This window comes from Arachis duranensis, chromosome 1 (genome assembly GCF_000817695.3).
Source record: "Arachis duranensis cultivar V14167 chromosome 1, aradu.V14167.gnm2.J7QH, whole genome shotgun sequence".
NCBI classification, from domain to species: domain Eukaryota; kingdom Viridiplantae; phylum Streptophyta; class Magnoliopsida; order Fabales; family Fabaceae; genus Arachis; species Arachis duranensis.
The window spans coordinates 595,790-619,236 of NC_029772.3; the positions used below are offsets into that span (position 1 = coordinate 595,790).

General features: G+C 32.4%; 2 protein-coding genes across 12 annotated transcripts; both read right to left on the reverse strand.

Annotated features, from left to right (window-relative positions):
* Positions 1–4,536: 4,536 nt before the first annotated feature.
* On the reverse strand, positions 4,537–15,882 carry LOC107495502 (uncharacterized). Of its 11 annotated transcripts, none has more exons than XM_016076920.3 (15): positions 15,747–15,882; positions 15,569–15,634; positions 15,322–15,471; positions 15,123–15,209; positions 14,450–15,037; positions 12,408–12,890; positions 11,607–11,668; positions 11,421–11,526; positions 11,216–11,295; positions 10,232–10,561; positions 9,566–10,131; positions 8,318–8,430; positions 7,002–7,402; positions 5,616–5,735; positions 4,537–4,873 (listed from the first exon to the last, which is right to left on the reverse strand). In XM_016076920.3, the coding sequence occupies exons 1-11, from the start codon at positions 15,810–15,812 to the stop codon at positions 10,065–10,067; spliced, it is 2,085 nt and encodes a 694-aa protein (XP_015932406.1). In that variant the 5' UTR covers positions 15,813–15,882; the 3' UTR covers positions 4,537–4,873; positions 5,616–5,735; positions 7,002–7,402; positions 8,318–8,430; positions 9,566–10,064. The 11 variants fall into 11 exon arrangements, with proteins under 11 accessions (XP_015932406.1, XP_020981884.1, XP_020981863.1 ...); XM_021126225.2 differs by having other exon boundaries at positions 8,318–8,427; positions 9,944–10,131; positions 10,232–10,564; XM_021126204.2 differs by having other exon boundaries at positions 9,944–10,131; positions 10,232–10,564.
* Positions 4,586–7,358, reverse strand: LOC107484768 (methyl jasmonate esterase 1). Its single transcript, XM_016105333.1, has 2 exons — positions 7,002–7,358; positions 4,586–4,873 (listed from the first exon to the last, which is right to left on the reverse strand). The coding sequence occupies exons 1-2, from the start codon at positions 7,356–7,358 to the stop codon at positions 4,586–4,588; spliced, it is 645 nt and encodes a 214-aa protein (XP_015960819.1).
* Positions 15,883–23,447: the final 7,565 nt, after the last annotated feature.

The window sequence follows — 23,447 nt, forward strand, 5'->3', positions numbered from 1 at the left end:
TTCTTATCCGAACTGTTTCTATTCACACTTACTACTTCAGTGTGATATGTTGTCCTTATTATTATTCACGTAAAATCGACTACCTGTGTTTCCACCAAAAATAAATTATGATTTTCCAGTGAAGAAATTCATCATCTTTGAAGTAACAAAATTGAATGAAGTGGTTTATTTATTTACTTATTCGGTATAGACGCATGAAACGAAACTGTTTAGGTTTTTTATTTTTTGAATAAATTTTTATGAAAAATTATATATGCATTATTTTTTTTACGTTTTTAAATATACACTATTTTTGTATAAAAAGTGACTGATGTATAAAAGGTAAGAAAGGATAAAATTTTATAAAATAAAAAATTAAAAAAGGCACATACAAAAAATAATGCAACAATCATTTTTCTATATTATAAGGAAAACTTAACTTAGATTCTTTGTAAAAACTAAAATAATGTGAAATAATATATTATTTTGTATTCAATATAGATGACATAAAGAAGAGAGCTTGTATTTTTCTTTCTCTTTTGTTTTTATCTCAGTCGTGTAACAAATTAAGTTCTGAACAAGTTTGTTCAAGCTTAGAAATTGAGGTGATGACGTACAAAGTTTAAGAAAAAACTAAGAGAGAATATTTACCAAAGTTAAATTATTATTATTTTCTTCTAGTTTCTGACTTTTGATTATTATTGATTAAGGTTATAATTAAGGTGAGATAAAAATTTTATTAATTATTATATATTGGTATATTGGAATTAAGTCCATTATCTAATTATGTCGGTCTCTTTGTATACCTAATAAGAGGGATTTGCTGGATTCATGCATGGAGGAGGAGGACAACTTTATTTTCAGGGATATATCTTTTGATTGATCGAATAACTCAAATTTATTATGCGAATTCTACAATATTGAACTAAACTGGAATATTTACCTCTAGATCTGTTTTAAACCGCCTGAAATAGAGTTGTTTAAGGTGAAGAAAAAAAAAATTAGTACATAAATTTTTCATTTTAAAAGAATTTTAGAGAAATGTTAGTAATTAATATTTTTTATTAATATTAGTCAATATTTAGTCAACATATACTTTATTTTTATACTATTATGATTTAGAATTTAAAATTTAAAATATTAATTAAAAATAATAAACTTTATTAATTATGTAGTATTGCTAATAATTTAATTGAATGCAAGATTTTTTTTTTTAAAAGATGGACTTATGAAATTTTTCTTCAAAATTAAAGACAAAATTTGCGCAAAAAACGAAAATAAAAAATAACAAAAAGGCAAGGCCTTTATTCGTTATGGCCATTTAATATTTTACATAGAAAGGTACAATATGCATGATTGCCATTTTTTTCCAAGTACCAGACTACCAGGCCACCAGCCATAACTAATTTAAGAATCAAGATGATTAACATATGGTTAATTCTACGGTGTTTATGATTATATTAGTTACGATGATTATAAAGTTTTGATCATAAGATAATATATTTATTTAATTTGGTCTTGAAACTTACATGCCAGCCACAATTGAAATTTTAAGATTTTAATAATTGTCTTTATTTCCTAAATTTTGCAAAGCTTATTTATGGTAGTTTTTGAAATAATTTTTGACACAGATATTAATAAAATGTTAATGTGGATCGTTAGATATTATGTTGGAATTTGTAAAATAATATTAATTTAATTTTGGCATTCAATCTAAAATAGCATTATAAATGGTGCTGGATTTTGTAAAACGATGTCATTTTAATGTTGGTATTCAGTCTAAAATAACATTATAAGTGGTGTTTATTAAAATTTTTCATTTTAAAGCAAATGATACAACATTATTTTTGGTCTATTTGAATGTGAAAATCAAAATTATATTATTTTATAGGTTGCAACTTCTATTAACGTTTGTCTGCCAAAAATTGTCTTAGAAACTAATATTCGTGGTGTTTGCAAAATTTTGGGACTAAATTAATACTCATGTGTAAGTTCAAGGACTAAACTGATCACTACGAAAAATTCGTCGGATACCGTCGGATTTATCGACGGATTTATCAAAAACATCTACCAATAATATATTTATTGTCGGAATTACCATTAGAATAAATCTGACGGTATAAATCTTGCTGGTAATTGTTTATCAACAGATTTTTTCATCCACCGCTAATTACCAGCGAATTTAGTGGTGGATATTAACTTTTAATTGGCGAATTTTTAGAGCTTGTTACCGTCGAATTTATCTTCCGGTAAATTCGACGGTAATCTTAAATGTTTAAAAATTCAAAAAAGTTTTTAAATGTTTAAATTCAATCATTTTAAACTAACAAAATTTAAAATTTTACAATTTTTCATAATAATTTATCTATAATTTTTCATTAAAAGTTCATACATCAAAGTTTAAGAATAAAAAAGAAAAATAATAATTATTCGTGTGTGGAAAAAGATAGCACTATAAACATATACTCTAAATCCAGAAAAGATAAAATTACATAAGGTTCCATATGAAAAACAAGATATCTCATAGTGACTAAGTAAATTGCATAAAAGTTCTCTACACAATAAAATGTTGAAAAGAAAAATTAATTATACAAATGGTATATCTATTTAAGATTCCAATAAATCTACTAACATGCATATGTATGTCTCTCAAAGATTTTATTTAAGCTTATACAATTTCAACAACTTGCAAATTAGGAATAAATATTGTTTTGGTCCCTAACGTTAAGGGTCAGAATCGAAACCGTCTCTAGTGTAATTTTGGATTTAAAATCATCTTTAATGTTATATTTCATTTTAAAATCGTCCTTTTTAATAAATTTTTTTATAAATGACAAAACTACTTTTTTTATAAATAGTTTTTTTAAATAAAAAATAGCCAGGGAGAGAGCCTCGGCTTCTGCACCGCTGCTCCTCATCGTTGTGTTCTCGCCACTGTTTCTCGCCGCCTCGCCGCTGCTTCTCGCCACCTCGCCACTTCTGCTTCTTGCTTCGATTTCTGTTTCTACTTCGTTTTCTGCTTCTTCTGGGTCTGCTTGAGTGTTTCTGCTTTTGCATCTTCTGTTTCGTCTTCTACTTTTTGCTTCTGCTTGAATGCTTCTGCTTCTGCATCTTCTGCTTCTGGGTCTGCATCTTCTGATTTTATCATTATTGTGTATTGATTTGTTGAATCTGATTTTGATTTGTTGAATTTGGATTTGAATAATGAATTTGTTCATCATAATCTCTAATTTCCTAACTTTTATTGTTGGTTTTGTTGTCGTTTTGATTTCTGAATTGCTATTGATTTTTATTGTTTTTGGTTTTGTTGTTGTTTTTTATTTCTGAATTATAGGTCTTTTAATTTAGAACATACAGATTGTAAAGTAAAAGTGAGATACCAAGAATAACTCTGAGTGTGATTGAAACAAAATGAATTAATGAAGTGAGATACTAAGAGGAGGAAGGTTGAATGGCTGATTCTTGAATGTGTTAATGGCAACAAGAATTTGCTAATGGAAGAAGAATTTGTTCTTCTAGAAAAAGAAGAGAATTTCTTCTCCTGGAAGAAGAAGAATGAAATGGTGAAAAAAAAGGTATTTTTGTCATTTTAAAAAAAATTATTAAAAAGGACGATTTTAGAATGAAATGCAACATTAAAGATGATTTTAAATCCAAAATTATACCAGGAACGATTTTGATTATGACCCTCAATGTTAGGGACAAAACAATACTTATCCCTACAAATTAAGTTAGAAAGTTTTGTATCATAAACTTACTGTCTGACACATTTTCTAAAATAGCAGTATACCTTCAATTGTAAACTATCAATATAATCAAAGAATTAACAACAATAAAATTAACAACAATTAACCCAACAAAATTAATTTAAAAAATAATTAACTCAGATAATAATAAACTTTAAAAATTAACAACAATCAATAATAAGTCAATAATTAATTTAAAAAATTAACAAGTTAAAATTAACTCATATAATTAACAAGAATTAACACTAATTAACTCCAAAAATAATTAACTTAAATAATAATAAATTCAGAAAATTAACAACTATTCGCTAAAAAAATTTTTATTTGTATTTTAATAATAAAAAATATAAGTCTAGTGTAATTATATTATTGATTAATAAGATGTTTATCTTAAGACTACCCAACTCTGTTTTCCACAGCAAGATTAGAATAATTAAGGGACGTTACAACATCAATATTTGTAAAATAGGAAACAAAGAAGCTAGCAACTAATTAATGATGTCTTATTCAACAATAAAAAGTCCCAGATTATATTTGATGTACATACAAACATCAACAACTACATTAGTTATTATATATTGTTTAACTCATTTTTAATGTATATTTTATATTATAACATATATTTTATCTGAATGACTAATTTAATAGTTGATTTTATATATGTATTTAATATAATTGTATAATTAATAATAAAAAATACTATATATACTAAAAATCAACTATTAAATCAATTATTATATATTTGTATATAAATAATATAATATTTAATTTATTTTTAATGTATATTTTATAATTCAACATATTTTTATAATAATAGTTAATTTGATAACTGAATTTTTGTATACAAATAGCATAATCATTTAATAATACTTGTGCGATATATCTTGGAGGCATGAAAATAGTTGTATTGGTGTGGAAAACATCAAAAAGTGATCAGAACCATCTATCTTCTTAAACTCATTTGGAGGATGCAGTTCAATCATCCACTTCTGAAAATCTTCCTTCATCAGCATATCTTGGTCGCCCATTATATAAACTCTTCTCACTTTCCCAAAATTCTCTTTCGTGAATGTGGTTTGTTTATCAAACAATTCATAGTCATTGAAACTGGGGCTGGGTCTCATCGATGATTTCGAAAGCATTACATCCTGCATGATGTTGTGAGATGAAGAATATCACCACCATAATCTTTTGTCTATATACAACATTAAAAATTACGAAGGTACGGAAAGAGAAAAAATAGTGAGTAGCTAGCTGCTTCGTCTAAAAAAGACAAGTCACACAAAAGCTGAAATAAATAACCAAGTTAGTCAACCAAAGGTGAGAAAATTTCTCTTCTCTCTCCATAATAAATTTTGCCATCAGGAGTTCAGGACTATATATGTGATTCAATTTGGTTCTTAGTAGTAGATCCGAAATTATTGGTGTTTAGATGATGGATATAAACTGTTTGATTGATGATAGTGAAGAACTGAATGTGTTATTGTTGATTGAATGTGTTGAAATGTCTTGTTGATGAATTAGGGAAATAGTACTTCAAATTTCAATAAGGCTTGGTTAAGGTAAGAATCCTCAAAGGTGAAAATTTGCATACAGCTATCTTTATGTGAAGTTGATGGCTGAGAATCGTTAGATAATTTGATATGTTGACAAAACTGTCATCTAATAGTTCTTAACTATCAACTTTATATGAAGACAATTACATGAGAGTTTCTACCATCTTCAACTTGTGGAAGCTTTATGATTGATAAATTTTGATAAACAAGTCTAAACCATTGATTTAGAGGAGTATGTTACCAGTCTCATGGGATCAAATTTTAGGCTTGTGTCAAGTATCAACAAAAATAAATGATGAGTTATTAGAATTTTAGAACTAGCAAATGTTTGTACCTCTGGTGGAGAGAGCTGATTGTATGGTCCCGATAGGTCATGCCATGTGGCAGCTTCTGTGCTTGACAACTTTTTATCTGGTCTTTCATTGCTAGGCGCTTTCCCCAGTTGTTGAATAAACTTGTGAGCAAGATTTTCGTTTAATTAGAAAGGTATATAAATATATTAGTAACAATACCAAATACCAAACCCGTGGATATACAAAAGTTTGACTACTAAAACTTGTTTTTCAAAATAACATACACTTATTCCCTCATATTCCTTCATGAAATTAAAACTAATATGTTGAACGTAATATAATAAACAAAAATCTCTACCAACACCATAAATCAAACATCACATATATTATTTATACATGCCTGACGTATTTTTTTAGTACAACAACAACAACAACAACAAAGCCTTGTCCCACTAAGTGGGGTCGGCTACATGAATCAAACGACGCCATTGTGCTCTGTCATGTATTGAATAATCAAACTTTTTATTGAATTAGTGAATAATAAAATAATCAAACTTTTTATTGAAAAGCACTAATTGCACAATAATCAAAATTCTTCAACAAATTAATCAAACTTTCACTTTAACATGAATTATTTAATACAATTATAAATTTATAATAGATAAATAATCAAATTTATGCAAAGTCACTCTAACCTCTTGCGGTCAAGATCAAGCGCCTCTTAACATCCTCATATAACAACTTTGGCCCTTTCAACATTGCCATCAAGATGACAGAAAATGTAAATGATATGAAAATTCATCTTAGTTTCAGCTCCCAAAATAATCAAGAAATCACTTTTGATAACACCCATGAATAAACCCGAATACACCTTTTTAGCGTATTAATAAAAAAAACACCAAATCGATCATTCAATATAATCACATTATCATATATGGCCTTGACCAAAGCTCATAACCACAAACACTCGAAACAGCTAAAACCATCATTTGCACATTATGCATCCTTTTGAACCATAGTTGTATGTATGCTCATTTTTTCCTTTCAATGACGTTTTTTTTTCCCTGTTTCTATGCTACCCGTTCTTTGATCTCAGAGAACAGAATATCCATAATGCAACAATCAATTTCCTCAGAAACTAAAGTTATCTAAATCCTAAACATCTTTTCTCACAAAGCATTAAAAGGAAGGATTTCAAATGTTCCTGGAACACCAGGAACATCTGAAATTTTTCCTATCTTTTGATAGTGTCAGAGTCAGTAGAATGAAGGTCCTTTCACTCAACTTGCTCACCCTTTTGACTAATTAAAAAGTGTAACGGCTTTGGACTTTTATTTTTCAGGGAATACACTTTGTGATAATATACTAAAACAATCAACCCTTTCCAAAAATTAATGAAATGTAAATGAATTTAGTAGTAATTGTACCTCTTTAGTTAGAGCAGCAAAGGTGATATTTGGACCTGGCATGAGTGCAGCAACGAAAGCAGCAACAGAGACCTTTTCAGGGAATTGCTCCATTGCAACAGAGATGCAGCCCCCACCTGCGCTGTGACCGACAAGGATCACGCTCTCGTGCGAGGGAAGAGCCTTCATGAACTGTGTTAATGGCTCAACGTATTCTCGGTAAGAGTTGACCTCACTGGCTTGCTTGGGATGGATCCCAGAAGCAGCCATGTCTAGAGATGTCACCTTATGGCCCACTGACTGAAGCAAAGTGGCGACCTTGTACCAACACCATGCTCCATGCATAACTCCATGAACTAACACGAAATGTCTCTCCATCCTTCTAAGATTTTCTGATCCTCTTGTAAGTTGTGTCTAGATCTCTTAAGTAGTTGGTATATTTTTATGCAAAATATATCATAGCAAAAAAGAAAGAATTATAGATAAGTATTATAAGTGAGGACTACAATCATACCAACAGCATACTAATTAATTTTAGCCAGAAATAAATAAATAACAAATGGGATTCCAATTTTAGAATAGAAAAAAGAAAAATCAAAACAAGTTAAAGGTCATTATTCATTAGAACAATTTTTTGCATACATAGGTTATGTTTAGTAAACTAATTGGAAATGTCAAATGCTCTTATAAAGAAGACCTCATAGAACCGTCGTACGATTAACGTGTAATACTAATTTGATCATTAGAAAGAAGGCAACAAATAATAACTACAAAGGAAAAAGAGAATGACGAGAATAATTTAAACTTTTCCTTTGTAAATATTAACTACGGACTCACTTCCAGTTGTCAAATTTGCATCACCCAATTAATTAATAATTTAAAATAATTTTCGTGTACTGTCTAACTAATTTTCAAACACATGAATCTAATTAGATAATCACTAAAATTTTTAGAGCTTAATCCATCAAAATTAAACTCTTTTTATTATATTAATATATTTAAAAAAAAAAAAAACTTGAAAAAGAACTCAATTTAAGACACTGATATTGATGGTAATGTTTTGGAGAAAGGGGTTGGTTGTGTTTTTGTTGATAATGTGCTACACTCATTATCCATCTACACGAAAGGAAAGAACAATGACACACTTTACACTCATTCATGCCCACTACTCCAGTGTCATTTAAAAAAATAATAAAAAAAAGAAATTGAAAAAAGAAAAAAAAAATAATGGATAAGTAGCAGCAGATAACACAAGAAACCAGTAACAAAAAAACAGAAATGTAATACAACAGCAGAATGCAGAAGATCAAGAGCTGAAATCGAAAAACAAAACTCACAATTGCCAGTGGGGAAAGAGGCGTGAAGCAGATGGAGGAAACGTGGCAGCACAGAGAGGAGATACGGTAGAAAGGTGCACAACACAGGTCACAGGATAATGATAGTCACACTTCTTTACATACAAAATGGATAGAAAGAAATATTTTAGATACGATAGGGTTAGTTTAAGGATATTATAATATTGGATTTGGATTTTCTAAATTTTGAATTTCACTCTACAGGTAAAGTGTGATTTTTTACCATTTATTTCATAGGTGAAACCAAGAGAAAATATGAAAAAGAAACCATTCAAAAGTGAATGATCATGCTTTATCCTCTAAAGTGAAAATTCAAAATTTAGAGAATCTAAATTCTATAATATTGATGTAAGAACTTTTAAGAATTCAAAATCTGATGACTTTTGGTATGGCTTGCGACTTGCGTTTAGACTTGTAGATGAGAATTGAATTCACGTTGAAATTGAAACCTAAACTAGTACTTATTTATTTATTTTGTTACAAAAGAAATCGAGAGCTTGTTCGGATGAATTTTCCAATATGAATTATTTTAAATAAATTTTTTTAAAAAAATATTTTGAAAAAAGGTTATGAACTAATATTTTTAGTAAAAAAATTATAAGAATTTAGCATGTGATGCCTTAAATACAGAACAATGCAACAAAAAATATTAATCACCTAATATTTTTTTTGAAAACTAAAAATTATTATATATTTAAATATAAATTTATTTTTTAAATATATATACTTTTAGTGTGTGTGTGTATAATGTCTAGTTTGGTCTCTAAAATTCACAAATTTGACTTTTAGAAATAACCAAATTGATCTATGAACTTACAAATTATGAATTTCCAGTTATTCCTAATTCAACCGTTGTTAACACAATGCTAACATAAAGCATTAAAGTACTGGGGTGACATCTCCAATGATAAGGTAACATGGCTAAAGTTTTAGTTTGATTAAATAGGTGTCTTAAATTGGTTAATTAGACTTATTTTGATTAATTGGTTTTATAATAATATAGAGACTAAAATGAATTCACTAAACCAATTTAGGAATTAGGACATCTATTTGATCCTATTGAAATCTTAGCCTTATTCTCTATATCAGCACTTTATTATTAACAACAGTTGAATTAAAGACAAATAAAAATTTATAAATTGTAAATTCATTGATCAATTTGGTCATTTTCGAAAGTCAAGAAGTGTTTTGAGAAATGTTAGAAAATTTCAAGACCAAACAGGACATTACCTCTCTCAAGTCTAAGAAGCAGCCCAATAGAACAAACATTGCTACACCAAGGTCTTTGCTTTATCAAAGCTCCAGGGATGCAGCCTCACGGAAGTTCCAATGTTGGAGTTTTTCGTCCTTTTCAATATGCAACAATAAGTTCTTTCGAATTCGGTGGTAGTAGCCGGTCAAATGGCACAAACAGATCAAACATTAACCTAATTTTCAATTTCGATCTAACTATGCCAAGGCAGGGTTGCATGGAGGGATCAAAGCTGAATCTGAATATGCCGGGGATTCGATGCACAGAGATCCCAAGACCCATGAAGCGTCTGATGTTGAAAGAGATGACCGACTCTTAAAAGATAACCATGCGTCTGAAGAAGAGAGAGGCAGCACCTGAAGATTTACAGCAGGAAGCGGAAGAAATGATTCACAGTTGACATGGACACTGTAAAGAAATGTGCTAGCGAACATAACCAAGCTTCATGGATCAGACAACATCCACACAATGTTTGAATCATTTTTCAGTTCTCTCTCCATGAAACCTCTGCTCCTGCCAGCAGAACTCTTGAAATTTTCTGAGACTACAAGAAATAACGATCATTAAGAGTTTTGTTTTCCATGGTGTACTGAATCCTTATTCTAAAAGACAGACATGTTTGTTGAAAAAATACAGCAACCCACCGTTTCAGAAGTACTTCAGGATTATATGGAAATAAATCCTTTTGATGAAGATTCTCAATAGAATTGTACAATGACAGTAAACATTCTGCAGCATTCTTGAACGGCTTAATATCATAATGCTTGAAGCAATATTCAATGTCTTTCTCATAATTCTTGCTATGCAAGGTGGTGCTTCGATAGTTGTCAACTGATGTTGGAATTTCATCTGCCACAAAATCAATACCATCACCTGAAAGTTTTCTTCTCTTGCAAGATGATTTACTGTAATATTCTCCAACTAATGGAGATTCCACAAATAAATCCCATGAGTCGCATATCAAACACAAGCACCTACTGACAAACACGGAAACAAGGAAAGAATAAATCCCAACTTCGATATAGCAATAAGTCCAAGTTAAGAGCCCAACCAAGACATTCTTTTACATATACTTTATGAGAAAAGCTCAAGGACCACCAATTTTAATTTATATTGACTAGCACTTTTAACCAGTAGTCCAACACCTTTAGCTCAACAATCTCTCACCATTCTTTTAGTCAACACTTTTACATATTGCTGGCTAACTGCTGGCCAAAAACAATAGATTTTACTGGCCATGTAGCATTGCTCATAATTTATTAGTAATCATCATTCATGAACCTTGGATGAAACAAGCAATAGAAAATGGATTTAGAACCCTGAACTTATCAACCAGAAATAAATAAATAAAAATTGGGATATGTGATAGGAATCTATGAAATGTTAGGCTGAACCAAGGTTTTCCCTTTAGTGAATCATAGAATGCAAGATAACAAATCAAAACATAGCCCCAAAATCATACAAACAAAATAAGACATGAAAAATCATGGAGACCAGTCATCACAACAAGATTTGATTAAATCTTTGCCTGATTATTAATAATTACAACAACAACAAACCTTTTCCAACTATTTTATTTAAAACCAAGTAAGAGAAAGTAATGTGATTGACGACAAAATTTAAAATACCTCAAAAGATATTTAGCACAGCTTATTCCAGTATCCTTTGAAATTAGATAATCAAGAAGCACTTGGTGATCATAATGTATCTGCAGATCAACAAGTTAAGGACAACATAATCAATAGATAAGATCTTTTACTTCATTCTAACTCATTAATAAAATGGATAGAATTGGGGAACCTATCAGCATGCTATGGCTACATTAACACTTGCCTCTGAAAGAAACAGGTGGAAAAGGTGCACGGAATTAAAAATGTCCAACAGATCAAAAAGAAATTCTTTCTTTACATCCTGATACAATGCTTCCTTTATGTCAAACCTACATCAATCCAAGTTTATGACAGTGGATCCTTGCTGAATAAGTTAATAACAAAAGGAAAAGACAATACAATTGCTTACTGTTGCTGGAGACAAGATGATATGCTAAGCAATTGCAACATGACTTCAAACAATAGATCATCCTGTCATTCCAGCAATAACACCACCAGTAAAACTGATATTGTCGAAATTCTCAACTATTGTGCTAAGATTAAAACATGCAAGATCCTATACTCCTCTGTTATGCAAACATATTTCCAACATAAAAGTACAGAACAAAAGAATACAAATGATCCATTGGAATGTGAAGGGTTGTAACAGCAGCATTGTCTTTATAAGGTTTACATGCTTCATAGTTTTCAAACCTTCCTATTCATAATTCATCAGACACTTAATCAAATCCCTGATCGTAGTTAACAACCAAACTGATGATCATTACCACATCCGACACTCAATTTGGACCCCAAAGTAAATAAAACCCTCAGGTCCTATTTGTTACATTGTATAAGTTGATAATTTTTTGTTACATTTGTATATATACATGATTTTTTTTTCTTTTTTTGGGATAAAAGAATACTATTGGGATGTGGTAAAGAATGATACGAGAAAATATGTGGTCCTTTTTACAAGAACAAACCATATAGAGGCCAAAAGTTAATCTTGTTACATGAAATTCTCGTTTGAAAACTTGTAATTGAGCTACCAATTTCAAACTTATCACTATCAAGTCTTGTACAGTCTAGCTTTATCCAATATGATGTAGCAAACAAGGACTCAATGGCCATAACTGAAAGTTGTTTTAAAGACAATGACTGCATCAAACAGGCTTCACAATCATAAACTATTATGCATAAGAAGCAAAAAAAGGTTGAGCAGACAAACCTCACGAAGATATAGCTGCAAGAAAGATGACATGAAATTCATACATATCGCCAAGTACATTTCATGGTTGATAGAGATCTCAGTAGGAAGATGTGCTTGAACCCACTTGTAAAGCTCTAGTGATCCTTTTCTTTTATAGAATGAATCTAGCTCTGAATCTTGATTTTCCTTAAAACACGAGCATGAAGTTGGACAATTGCGGTGGCCTGCATTTACTCCTCTTTGACGGATAAAACTGAAAGAACAATGCAATAAGAGGAAAACAGCTTGTCTTTGTAAGTGGCTGGAATGCATCCAGCATGATTCGCCATTGGACAAACTCAATAAAAATGGAGAGCCTTCCAGGCAATCATCTTGCTCAGACTGAAATTGATTTAATGGCTTTTTCAGAAGCTCTTGAAAGAAGTTATGAAGGAGATCCAACCAAGAAAGACAGACTGAACCATCTGGAGATATCAGTGAGCCAAGTCTGATCATCAGGGTCTGCAGTGAACAAGGTCTTTAGTTTGAAGAGTGAGACTCCTAGAGGATTTCAATATTTCATTCAGATTGCACACATAGGCAATGATGAAAATTGTTAAATCTCAATATAAGAAATCATAGCATAACATAACAGGTGAAAAAAGGAGTTTCCTTAGAAGTTGTTCTCCTAGACCTGCTTCAATTCTAAGCATTAAAAACCAGATAAGTTCTTTAACAAATTGTGAATTTAAATTAATTCTTCTTTCTTTCCTCCAACTTTTTCAAAGTTAAAATCATGAGAAAATAAAAATAAAAATAAATAAATAAAGCAACTTTAAAGAGCAATTTATGATCATTTTCCTCCCTGGTAAAGCACATACAATAACTTATTTAAGTGCTTCCACTAAATGAAATTCTTATGATTTGTATCGGACACACCTTCATATGTATCCAATTAAAAGTATAACTTTCTGCCGTGGACAAAAGAGGGACACAGATCAAATTCAAGGGCACATTGTTTTGATAATTTATTTTGATAGATCAACTCCAGTATTTAGAATTTCAACCAAATACCTAATGCCAAACCAACATTACATATTTTTCGAAGAGTGTACTCATTAGTCATGACATAGCAAGTAACAACAATGGCAGAGAATGAGAAATGATACTTGCACTATTTTATTGTACACCTTAAGCGAACACCTTAAAGCAATTTTTCTGCATTATCTCTCTTCTTAACTTTCACTTTCAAATTTAAAAATGGAAGGTGTACACAAAATGTGTACACAAGAGTAATACATATAACATTGCTTAGTATCCATGTCAATGTCAATATCAATACTTCGTAGGAAATGACAAGAATTTTGCAATAAAAGCATGCATGCAATAAAAGTTGAATAAGTTTTGCAATAAAAGTTTGCATGCGTAATTCTAAGTACCCCAAGGCATAAATAAAATCATCAGGTTGAATAATGCACAGGGGAACATGGAGTTAGAAATCCTTCCTAATTGGCTGAAATATTATAAGGAAGAACATTTAATTGTCAATATAAGCTTTGTGAACAAGGCATTAGACACTGATTTCGGCAAACATAAGCAAACGCATGTCAGAGATGGTACTAGAACAGCAATGTCAATTACTTCTACAACTTTGTTCTGATTGCACATTGAGGTTTTGATTGGTGCAACATGTCTTTTATGTCTTGGGGAACCTTGTAGCTATGCATTCTGCCAACGGTATACAGCTAAGAACTATGTGACTAGACTGCAGGAACTTTAGAGATTAAAAAATGATATTCTGATTAACTTTTAGACAAAATAGTACACTAACCGTGTCTCCTATTTACACTAATAAATAACAATCTAGGTTGATAACAAGTGTAATACAAACAACACAAATCTAGCCTAATAACACTAAAAAAGTACAAACAAAATGTATCAAGTTATCATAACTTGAATACTTGATATTCATAAAACATAACATACTTCTCCAAAATATATAAAGTGGCAACAATGCCTAGTATTTGCTGTCAAGCATACACGCGATGAATAATTCAATTGAACAACGTGAAGAACCTTACCAGCAACTTGTGTTTCAAGTAATGAACAATGCATGTGTCAGCTCTATCTTCTTGCTTCACAAGACACCAAGTAACAAGTCTAGGTATAAGATTACAGATTTTGCCAATAAGTGGATGTTTATTAGCATAAGCAGATTCACAATCAGTTTCCCAAAAGTCATTGCGGTCAATTAAAGAGCATAGTAACTGAAGAAAAGCCCCAAGAAACTTGATACGAGGCTCTAAAGCGCCGGAATCAGAGCTTTCATTACTACCATCAATATCCCTACTCCAATATTCATCCAATAAATCCCAAGGAACCTTTGAGAAACAAGAATTGACAGAGTCATAGTACACTTTCAAAAGCTCATCATCATAATCTTCCTCCTTCAAACCCTTGCATATAACACGCAACACTTGAGTGATGCCAGCAACAGTAGACCAATCACAATTCTTCAATCCAAATTGCATCAGAAGATTGACATCTGATGAATCAAAACCACATTTTTCGGATCCGATATAATGTGTAGACAAAGGCAGCAGCATTTTAGTAATCGACATCTCTAATAACCGACACCATAACTTTATAAACTCATCCCATTTGTTACCCTACAAATGATCACAGGCCAGGGTAACATTAATACTGAACCATATAAACATAACAATGGTTATCAAGTAAACTATCACTTCATACCGACTTGAGCACAAACTGTGAAGTTAAGACAAGTGCATTGACAGCCACATGCCGAACAAATTCATCCTTGATAGTTAGCAAAGTCATCTGTCACGTGGAAAAAAAAATCATCGGAGACTCAGTACCAAAACCTGAAATGGAAAATCACCAACACCACCACCACATAAAAAAAGGCTTCATCAACTTGCAAGAATGTTACCATTTTGGTTACAATTGCAGAGAGACATTGATGAGCCGAAAAATGGTGGTCCGAACAGAATAAACCGTCGTCGTTTGGAACAGGTTTCGTCGCTGTGCTCTCTATATGAGAATCGAACTCTCGAATCCGCAGCTGAATTTTTCTCACGACCTAAAAATGAGAAATGGCGAAACTAAAAGAAAATAAATAAATAATAAAACGGATATTGAGCAGTATATAGAAACTGAGAGAAAAAAAAATGGAAAACCTGAGAAGAAGCGAGTAGAAGCTCCTTCTCCTTCTGTTTGCAAATTGAAGAGAAGGCGTCTGGTTCCTGATCCACACGAAAAGAGAGCTTGGTTTAGTCAGCATGGTGAGAATTTGAAAATAGAACAAAAAATTAAAAGATGGAGTTGAGGGTTGGATCTGAGAATAGTGAAACGGACTGTGTAGGGGTTGAGAGTCTCGACGACTAGGCGGCAAAGCCATGAGAGTTCCCCCGCCGGAAACATTCTCAGAACTCAGAATTGCTATTGCCTTGATGCCTTATGTATGGACCGGTCAGACTAGAAGGTAGTTGTTGTGAACATAGTTATCAGAACCGGACCAGACAGGTCGGTTTGATCAGAAAACCAATGAACCGATAATTTGGTCGGTTAGTTGATGATTTAGACCGGACTTATAATTGATCCTATAGCTATTAAAGTCGAGATCCGGTAAAATTACTAGGTTACTGAGTTGGTGATTCAACCAATGAGTCAGTCAAACTATCTTTTTTATAACTCGTGGTCGAACCATTTGATCCAATAATAATTAAATAAATATATAAAATTATAATATAATATTTATTAAAAAAATAAAAATTAGTGTTTAATATTTCATATTATTTAAACTTAAATAAATTATATATAACTTTCATTTGCTCATTGCTTTAATGTCATATATATAATTTATATAAATTATTAGCCTTTAATTTAATAGGTCTAATCTGAAAAAAAAATAAAAAAAAAGTTACATATAGATAAAATTAAAAGTAAAAATAATTTGTTGATAAAAAATAAGAAACAACTAAAATTTTAAAAGAGAAATAAACATATATAAATTGAATTACATGAATAAACATATGAGGTTAAATTTATTCTAATAAAATATGAACTAATGTAAGGTTGCAAGTTTGGAACATTACTCGTGTGAACTTGTGCATCGATTCACGTTGAATTGTTTGGTTTTCAACGGGTTTAACCACTACTGATCGGATTAATTGCAAAAGTGGTCTAATTGTTAAACCGAACCAACTAAATCACCAATTTATCAGTTTTTCGATCGAACTGGCCGGTCCGGTCCAATTCTAATAACTATGATTGACCCAGTCAACGGTGGTCAAACCCGTTAAAAATTGGTCAGTTCGTGCTTGGAACCGTTGTTGACCCGCGCAGGTGTATCATGGACCCGCATGTCGCCGAACCACCAAAGGAGTTCCGCATGGCAAGAGAGCTGCAGCCTTACATAAGGTTCATGAGTTCGACGTAATGACATTGGCCTACTGGCTCCTGGAGAAGGCAAGCTCGCGCCTAATTTGAAAGGACTTTATATGGTAAGAGAAGTGCTTGGAAAAATTTGCTTGCAAGTTGGAACAGTTAGACGGAAGAGAGGTCCCGAGGACATAGAATGTGACAAACCTTAAGAGGCTTTACTCTTGAAGGACCGACGACCTATCGATTAAACCATTATCTTTTACTTTTGTTTATTCATTTTCACTTACTTTGTCACCTACTTTGATCGTTTCTTCTTTAAAATTCACCTTGTTCCAAGGATATTTTATTAAAAAATAATTGCATTCTGATTTAAATTTATTTCTTTGATTTATTCTATCCTTGTTACCAAGTTACAGCAAGAACTGATCACCTCGAGTACCACAACACCACGTTCAACAAATATCCATTACACATTGACTTGACAGTCAAACGAGGAGAAAACAACAATTAAAGCAACCGAAATGTAAAGATTCTAATTACGAGTCGAAAACGTTAAAACGGTAGCTTAAAAGGTACCATGTCGGCCCGATAACAAAACAATAATGTTTAAATCGTACAAAGGGCACCACGTCAGCCTAGTAATAACCAAAATGAAAAATTGTTCAAAGTTACAGAACGGTGCATCATGTCGACCCAACAATAAACAAGTGCAAAGTTCAAAAGAACACAAAAATTACAAGTTACGAAGCGCCTCACTTCCTTAGGATGTCAACCACCTTCCCATGCTGTATCATCTTAAAGTCCCCAATTGTTGAAGTGTCGAAGTCGGGAGCAAGGAGGGAGACCTGAGCCTCAATCGCCTCCTCGGTAGCCGTGATCGCTTCCCGGGCATCCTTAAGGATTTTCTTGTTTTTCTTCTTCATAGTCAGGGCCTCCTGGCGGGCGGTGTCCACCGACTTTATAGCTTCAGCTAGCTTCTCCTCCAAATCATTCACTTTGGCCTCCAACGCCTCAGCCCATCCCAGGGGAGCATTGAGCTAATGAGAAAGTGAGAGATCCCGATCCGTGAGATGGTTGATTTCATTGGTGCTCTCTTTGGATTTCTTCTCTTCCTCGTCAAGCCGCCTCATCGGTCTTGGGGTTGGCAATGTCTCTTTGGGCAGCCCTGAGTTTTTCCTCCAAAATTTGACCATTTGCTAGCACGGGTTCGACCTTTCTGGCAATAGCAGCTGCTTGAAGAAGGCTCTGGTATGTCCACCTTGCCTAGGCAGCCAGGTCCTCTTTCTGGAAGAACTCCTCGATGCCGAGGAGGAGTTAAGAGTCAATAAAGAATCCAGCATCAAAATTCTTTTCTATAATGGAGAGAACTTTCTCTGAACTAGAGTTTACTTTTCTTTTCTTCGGATTGGTGATAACAATCACCTCGGGTTCGGTCTCAATCAATATCCTTTTACCCTGGTTGACTCCGTCTGTAGCAGGGTTCTCAATGGGGTTCTCGAGGGGTACTTCGGTTGAGGGCCGAGATTGAGCCTCACCCTCGCTGACAACATGGGCCTCGGACTCGACAGTAGGGGTTGTCGAGCTATTGTCGTAGCTGTCATCTCCCAGAAAGAGATGAGTCATCAAGTAGGTCAAGGTCGTGTTCCCAGCATCCATTCCGACTATAAGAGGCAAGCAAAAAGGCAAAATAAAGGCCAAGTTAGAAAACCAAAAGATAACGACACATCAAGTCGGAAGCAAAGCAAGTAACAAGCAAGTTGGAAGAACGAGAAATTGACAAAAACAGAATCTCGCAACCAGATTCTCAGTCGCCCATTAATATATAAGGATTAAGATTTTTAAAACCAAAAATCGCCAGTAAGACATCGGCAATCTGTTGGTTCTCTCGACCTAATGCATCATAGGTCTTTTTTATTAAGTAGTTAGTGTTGGCACCAAAGCTTCAATAGGTTGGTATATGTCTCTCTCCTTCAAGGGTAAGCCAGAAAGAGTGGCAGCACTGAGCCGGCCTCACCTTAAACAAGGTCTCTTTGAAACCATGAAATGAATCTTCAAAGAGGCCGAAGATTCGTCGAGTTTTTACAACTTGAAAGGAAAGATACTTCTTTTTGTGCTTTCCTTCTCGGGAGGGGTTCGTGAGTAGAAAGAAGTAGATGAAGAAATTGACAGAGGTCGAGAGCTCCAAATATTCACATACCATCTCAAAACAATGGATGACTGCCCAGCTGTTGGGGTGGAGTTGTGAAAGGGCGACATCACAGCAATTCAGAAAGGCCATGATAAAGGGAGAGAAAGGGAGGCAAACATCCAACTTGGTGAACATGGGCTTGTACACCCACATCCAGTCGGGAACCCATGGGATGATAAATTTAGAAGACCCACTTCTAGGCTCCCGGAACAAACACATTGTAGTTTGCCTTCTACGGGCCACCCCTACACAACATCCCAGAATTACGGAGTTTTTGTAGTTCCTCAGTTATCTTGGAGGTTGTGCTCGTCACCTTGGTAGTGAGGCATAACGATTAATGGGGTTTTGGACTTGGGGTTACTGTGCCATACCTACAACGGGAGCACTACTTCAGTCAAAATGAGAAGTCAGAAACTCGGAGAATGTTAAAACTGAACTACGCTATATTGTACACTATGCTATTCTACACTATTCCAAGTCTAAATCCAGGAAAGAAACACATATGATACCCCTCCTAAGAACTAGCTAATAATGGCGAGTCATATTCAAACACAACAAACACAACAATAGCAATGACAGAAGCAAATGCAACAAGCAACCACAAAAGAGGTATTAAAATGGGCAAAACATGCACGGAAGAGTCACTTACCAGTAGCGGAAGTAGATGGAAGTGATGAATAATGAGAGGCAATGTGGTGAAACTCATAGTATGCAGGGGGTGGATTGTTGATTGTGAAGTAGTGCAGGCGAAAAAAAAAAAAGAAGAAGAATGCGAAATGAGGGAGTTATGAAAAACAAAAAATGAGTGCTGAATGATAACCGTCAAGGGGAGCGCAAAAAGGCAAGGGTAAAATAGGCTTTTTCCCTCGCTTTCAAATCAGTCATAAAGAACTTTAATGCTCTTGGCACGAAAATCAAAACAATGTCCCAAGGAATGCTTATGGGTAGCTCACATGTACCAAAGATGTAGATCTTGTCAACGAAGTCACGAGTATAAGAGGACCATCGCACGTGGAGACACGAGTAATTTGATGTGCTAATCGCGAACCTCAGGATTTGCAGTTGGGGACACTGTTCCGGCCCAACCCAATAAGGGTCGGGGGTCCATTATTTTGCGGACAACCAACCCGACAGGTCCTTGACCTGTACACGCTAAGTGACCCGCGCGTCACTCCTTCTCTCAAGGAAGACCTGGACAATTGGCAGAAGTTTCTAAAGGGACGAGGCCAAGTCAGAGGACCTACCCGAGTACAAGATATAAATGGAGAGGGACTTACTCCTCCCTAAAGATATGTTAGTTTTACCTTAATTAGTTGCTTCATCGTATGAACGCTTACTTTAGCATTGGAGTATCCTTACAGATAGCTCACTCGCCGACCCACTGATGATCGGGACAACACCACTCCTCGTAGAGTTCACACCCAAATTCAGATACCTCCCTCTTTTAACCCATTGCTCTCGACGTGGCACCCAACTGACTTCCCACTGTGGCAAGCACCGAAATATATTTATATACAAATATATTAATGAGTGATTTTAGTGACTAATTTTATTATATGAATAATATTTTTGATTTACTAGTTTGTCCCTGAAGGGAAATCTAAGGTAAATTTAGCTGGCTTTAAACATTTTGTACATCCAAAAAACATTAACGTGGATTTGCCGTTACCGTGCTTAATACACTAATGTTATGTATATCACAAAAAACGTGGGTGAATATGGAAAATTCAGAAGTTATGACTTATCTGGTTTGTTACATCGATAACAATAACAATTAATTAATCAATAAACTTTGTGGTTAACATCAAAGAAACGTCACAACTCATAAACAAAACAAACCTATTACTGATTGATTGTGAACTAGGCATAGGCAGGCATGTCTTATTTTCAAAATTTGTAGTTTTATTGTTCCCAGTTATCACCATCCCCTTGCTAATGTTGACCCAAATATCAGTTACGAATGCAATGCACTCAGATTGTTCCTTCAATTAAAAAAGAATCATATAATATTAATATTACTATAGAGCTATAAGCCTACAATACAATCAACTTTATATTTTATTTTGCTCGTTTGTCTCATCCAATCAAAAGAAATCGAAATTATTGATTTCTCCCTGTAAACAAAATCCTCAAGCACAAAGATACTGACACAATCAGACAAGGAAAATGGCTATAATTGTGTAAAGTCTTACAAAAGTTTATTAATGTTGTTTCTTTCAAAGGGTTAATCTTCAAAATAATGTTTTAGGAATCATGCATAAATTTATTTACTTTTGAAAGACATTAACATTCGTCGAGTTGGTCGTTCCATTAATTTATTGTTAATATATTACTATTAATACTGATGTACATTGGGCATGGTAAAAATGATCAATAGTCGCTTTTTTAATATGAGTAATGTTAGAAAAAATAATAATATAAAATTATTTTATTTAATTTAATATTTATAATTATATATAAAATTATTTATTTATTTTAATAATAATTAAGAAATATAAAATAAAAAACGAAGCATAAAAAAAAGCCAAAAGAAAAAAGTTATAGCCCTTTTCGGTTCCTAAATTATAATTCTCAAATATTTTTATTTAGATTTGGATCTTCTAAATTTTGAATTTCACCTTAGAGAGTAAAGTGTGATCTTTTACTATTTATTTTATAGGTGGGATCAAAAGTAAATACGAGAGAAAAACCATCAATAAATGAAAGATTACATTTTACTCTCAAAAATAAAAGTTCAAAATTTAGAGGATCCAAATTCTTTTCATTTAATATATTATGTAATATTTGATAGTAACACATCAAAAAAGAAAATTAATAGAATTACTGAATTAACTTAAATTGGTATTATTTAAAAGGGAAATGTCCAATAAACAAATTATTTTTGTATTTAAATTCAATTCGGTCTTTCTTTTTTTTATGTATATTCTTATTTTTAAAATTAATTTTTATTGTGTCAATAAGTTATTGAACGAATTTAGTTATCAAAATAACTTAGTCGGCAGGCTAAAGACTAATTTATCGTGGATCTAAACTCAATTTAAAAATTTATCACTAATCAATAAATTACTGCATACATAAAACAATATTCAAACTTCTAATACTTATTTAAACAGACAAATAAACTAACTACTCGATCTAACCCATGTTAATTACTAAAATTCTAATTAGTGGGGTCTAGTTTGGCTAAATATCCTAAAAATAGAGATAATAATTCATAGATGTTCTTTTTGTTCCTTTAAAAATTAATATTCTTATATAACTAATTATACATAGGTTAGTAAAAATACTCCATAAACAAATAAAAAATTACTATTTAGATATAATATACATATTATTTTATTTATTTTAATAAAACAATTAATTATTAAAATAATTAAACATGATATAATATAATCTAATAATGGATAAAGTATATTTTTTATTTTCAAAGTTTGTTAAAAATTTTAAAATTATTCGTAAATTTATTTTTGTTTCAATTTTATCCTAAAAATTTTTTATTTGTATAAAAAATATCTTTGATAACTAATTTTTTAAAAAATTTTAGTACTAATTCAGCAACAATTATTTCACAAGAACAACTTTTAACACAAACAAATAAGACATAATTATCATGTATTATTGTTGAATTAGTCTTAAATTTTTTGAAAATTTAGTTGTCAGGGGTATATTTGATGTTAAATAAAAAACTTACGGAATAAAATTGAAACAAAACAAAATTTATGGATATTTTTAAAATGAGTAAAGTGACAATTAAGTTCCCAAAGAAAAAAAAGTACTAATTTAGTCCTCCACTATAGCAAATGATGGACATATTATGTCTTTCTATCAATTTATCATGTAAAACTTAACGTTGGTGTTTATATGTAGTGTTCGGTTAGTGGGTGTATCTATATAAGACAGAGACACGGTGATACACATTTTCTGTTTGATTGTTGAAACACAAAATTTTGAAGGATACACTGATACACAGACTAACACAAATTACATATATTCTGTATATCTCTAATAAGTTGAGACACAAAAATAGGTACTAAAACACTTTTTTTTTACAATTTTATTCTTACTCTATTTTTATATTTTTTTACTTTTGACCTCTCATCTTCTTCTCTTCCATCTCTAGACCTCCTCTCCTACCTTTTCCTCCTGTCTCCAACTTCTATCCCTTCTCTCTCCATCACCAACCAAACTCTTCCGTCGTTAGAGACGCTGAAGTGTCTTTGTTAATATGTCACTTTCTGATTCTGACGTTGCTTCTCCACATTCACCTCCATCGTCATATTCCTCTTTTTCTTCCTCCTCAACCTCTCTTTAATTTGTTTTGCCGCTTCCTCTTCGTCCTATCTTTGTCTTTTTACAAATCTCCAGATCTGCGACTTGCGTTTCTATCATGTCGCAATTGAGTCTCCACCATCGACCCACTGTACCTCCATTGTCTTTTCTGTTTATCTTTTTGTTTGCCTTTTCTTGAATTTTCTTTTTTTTTT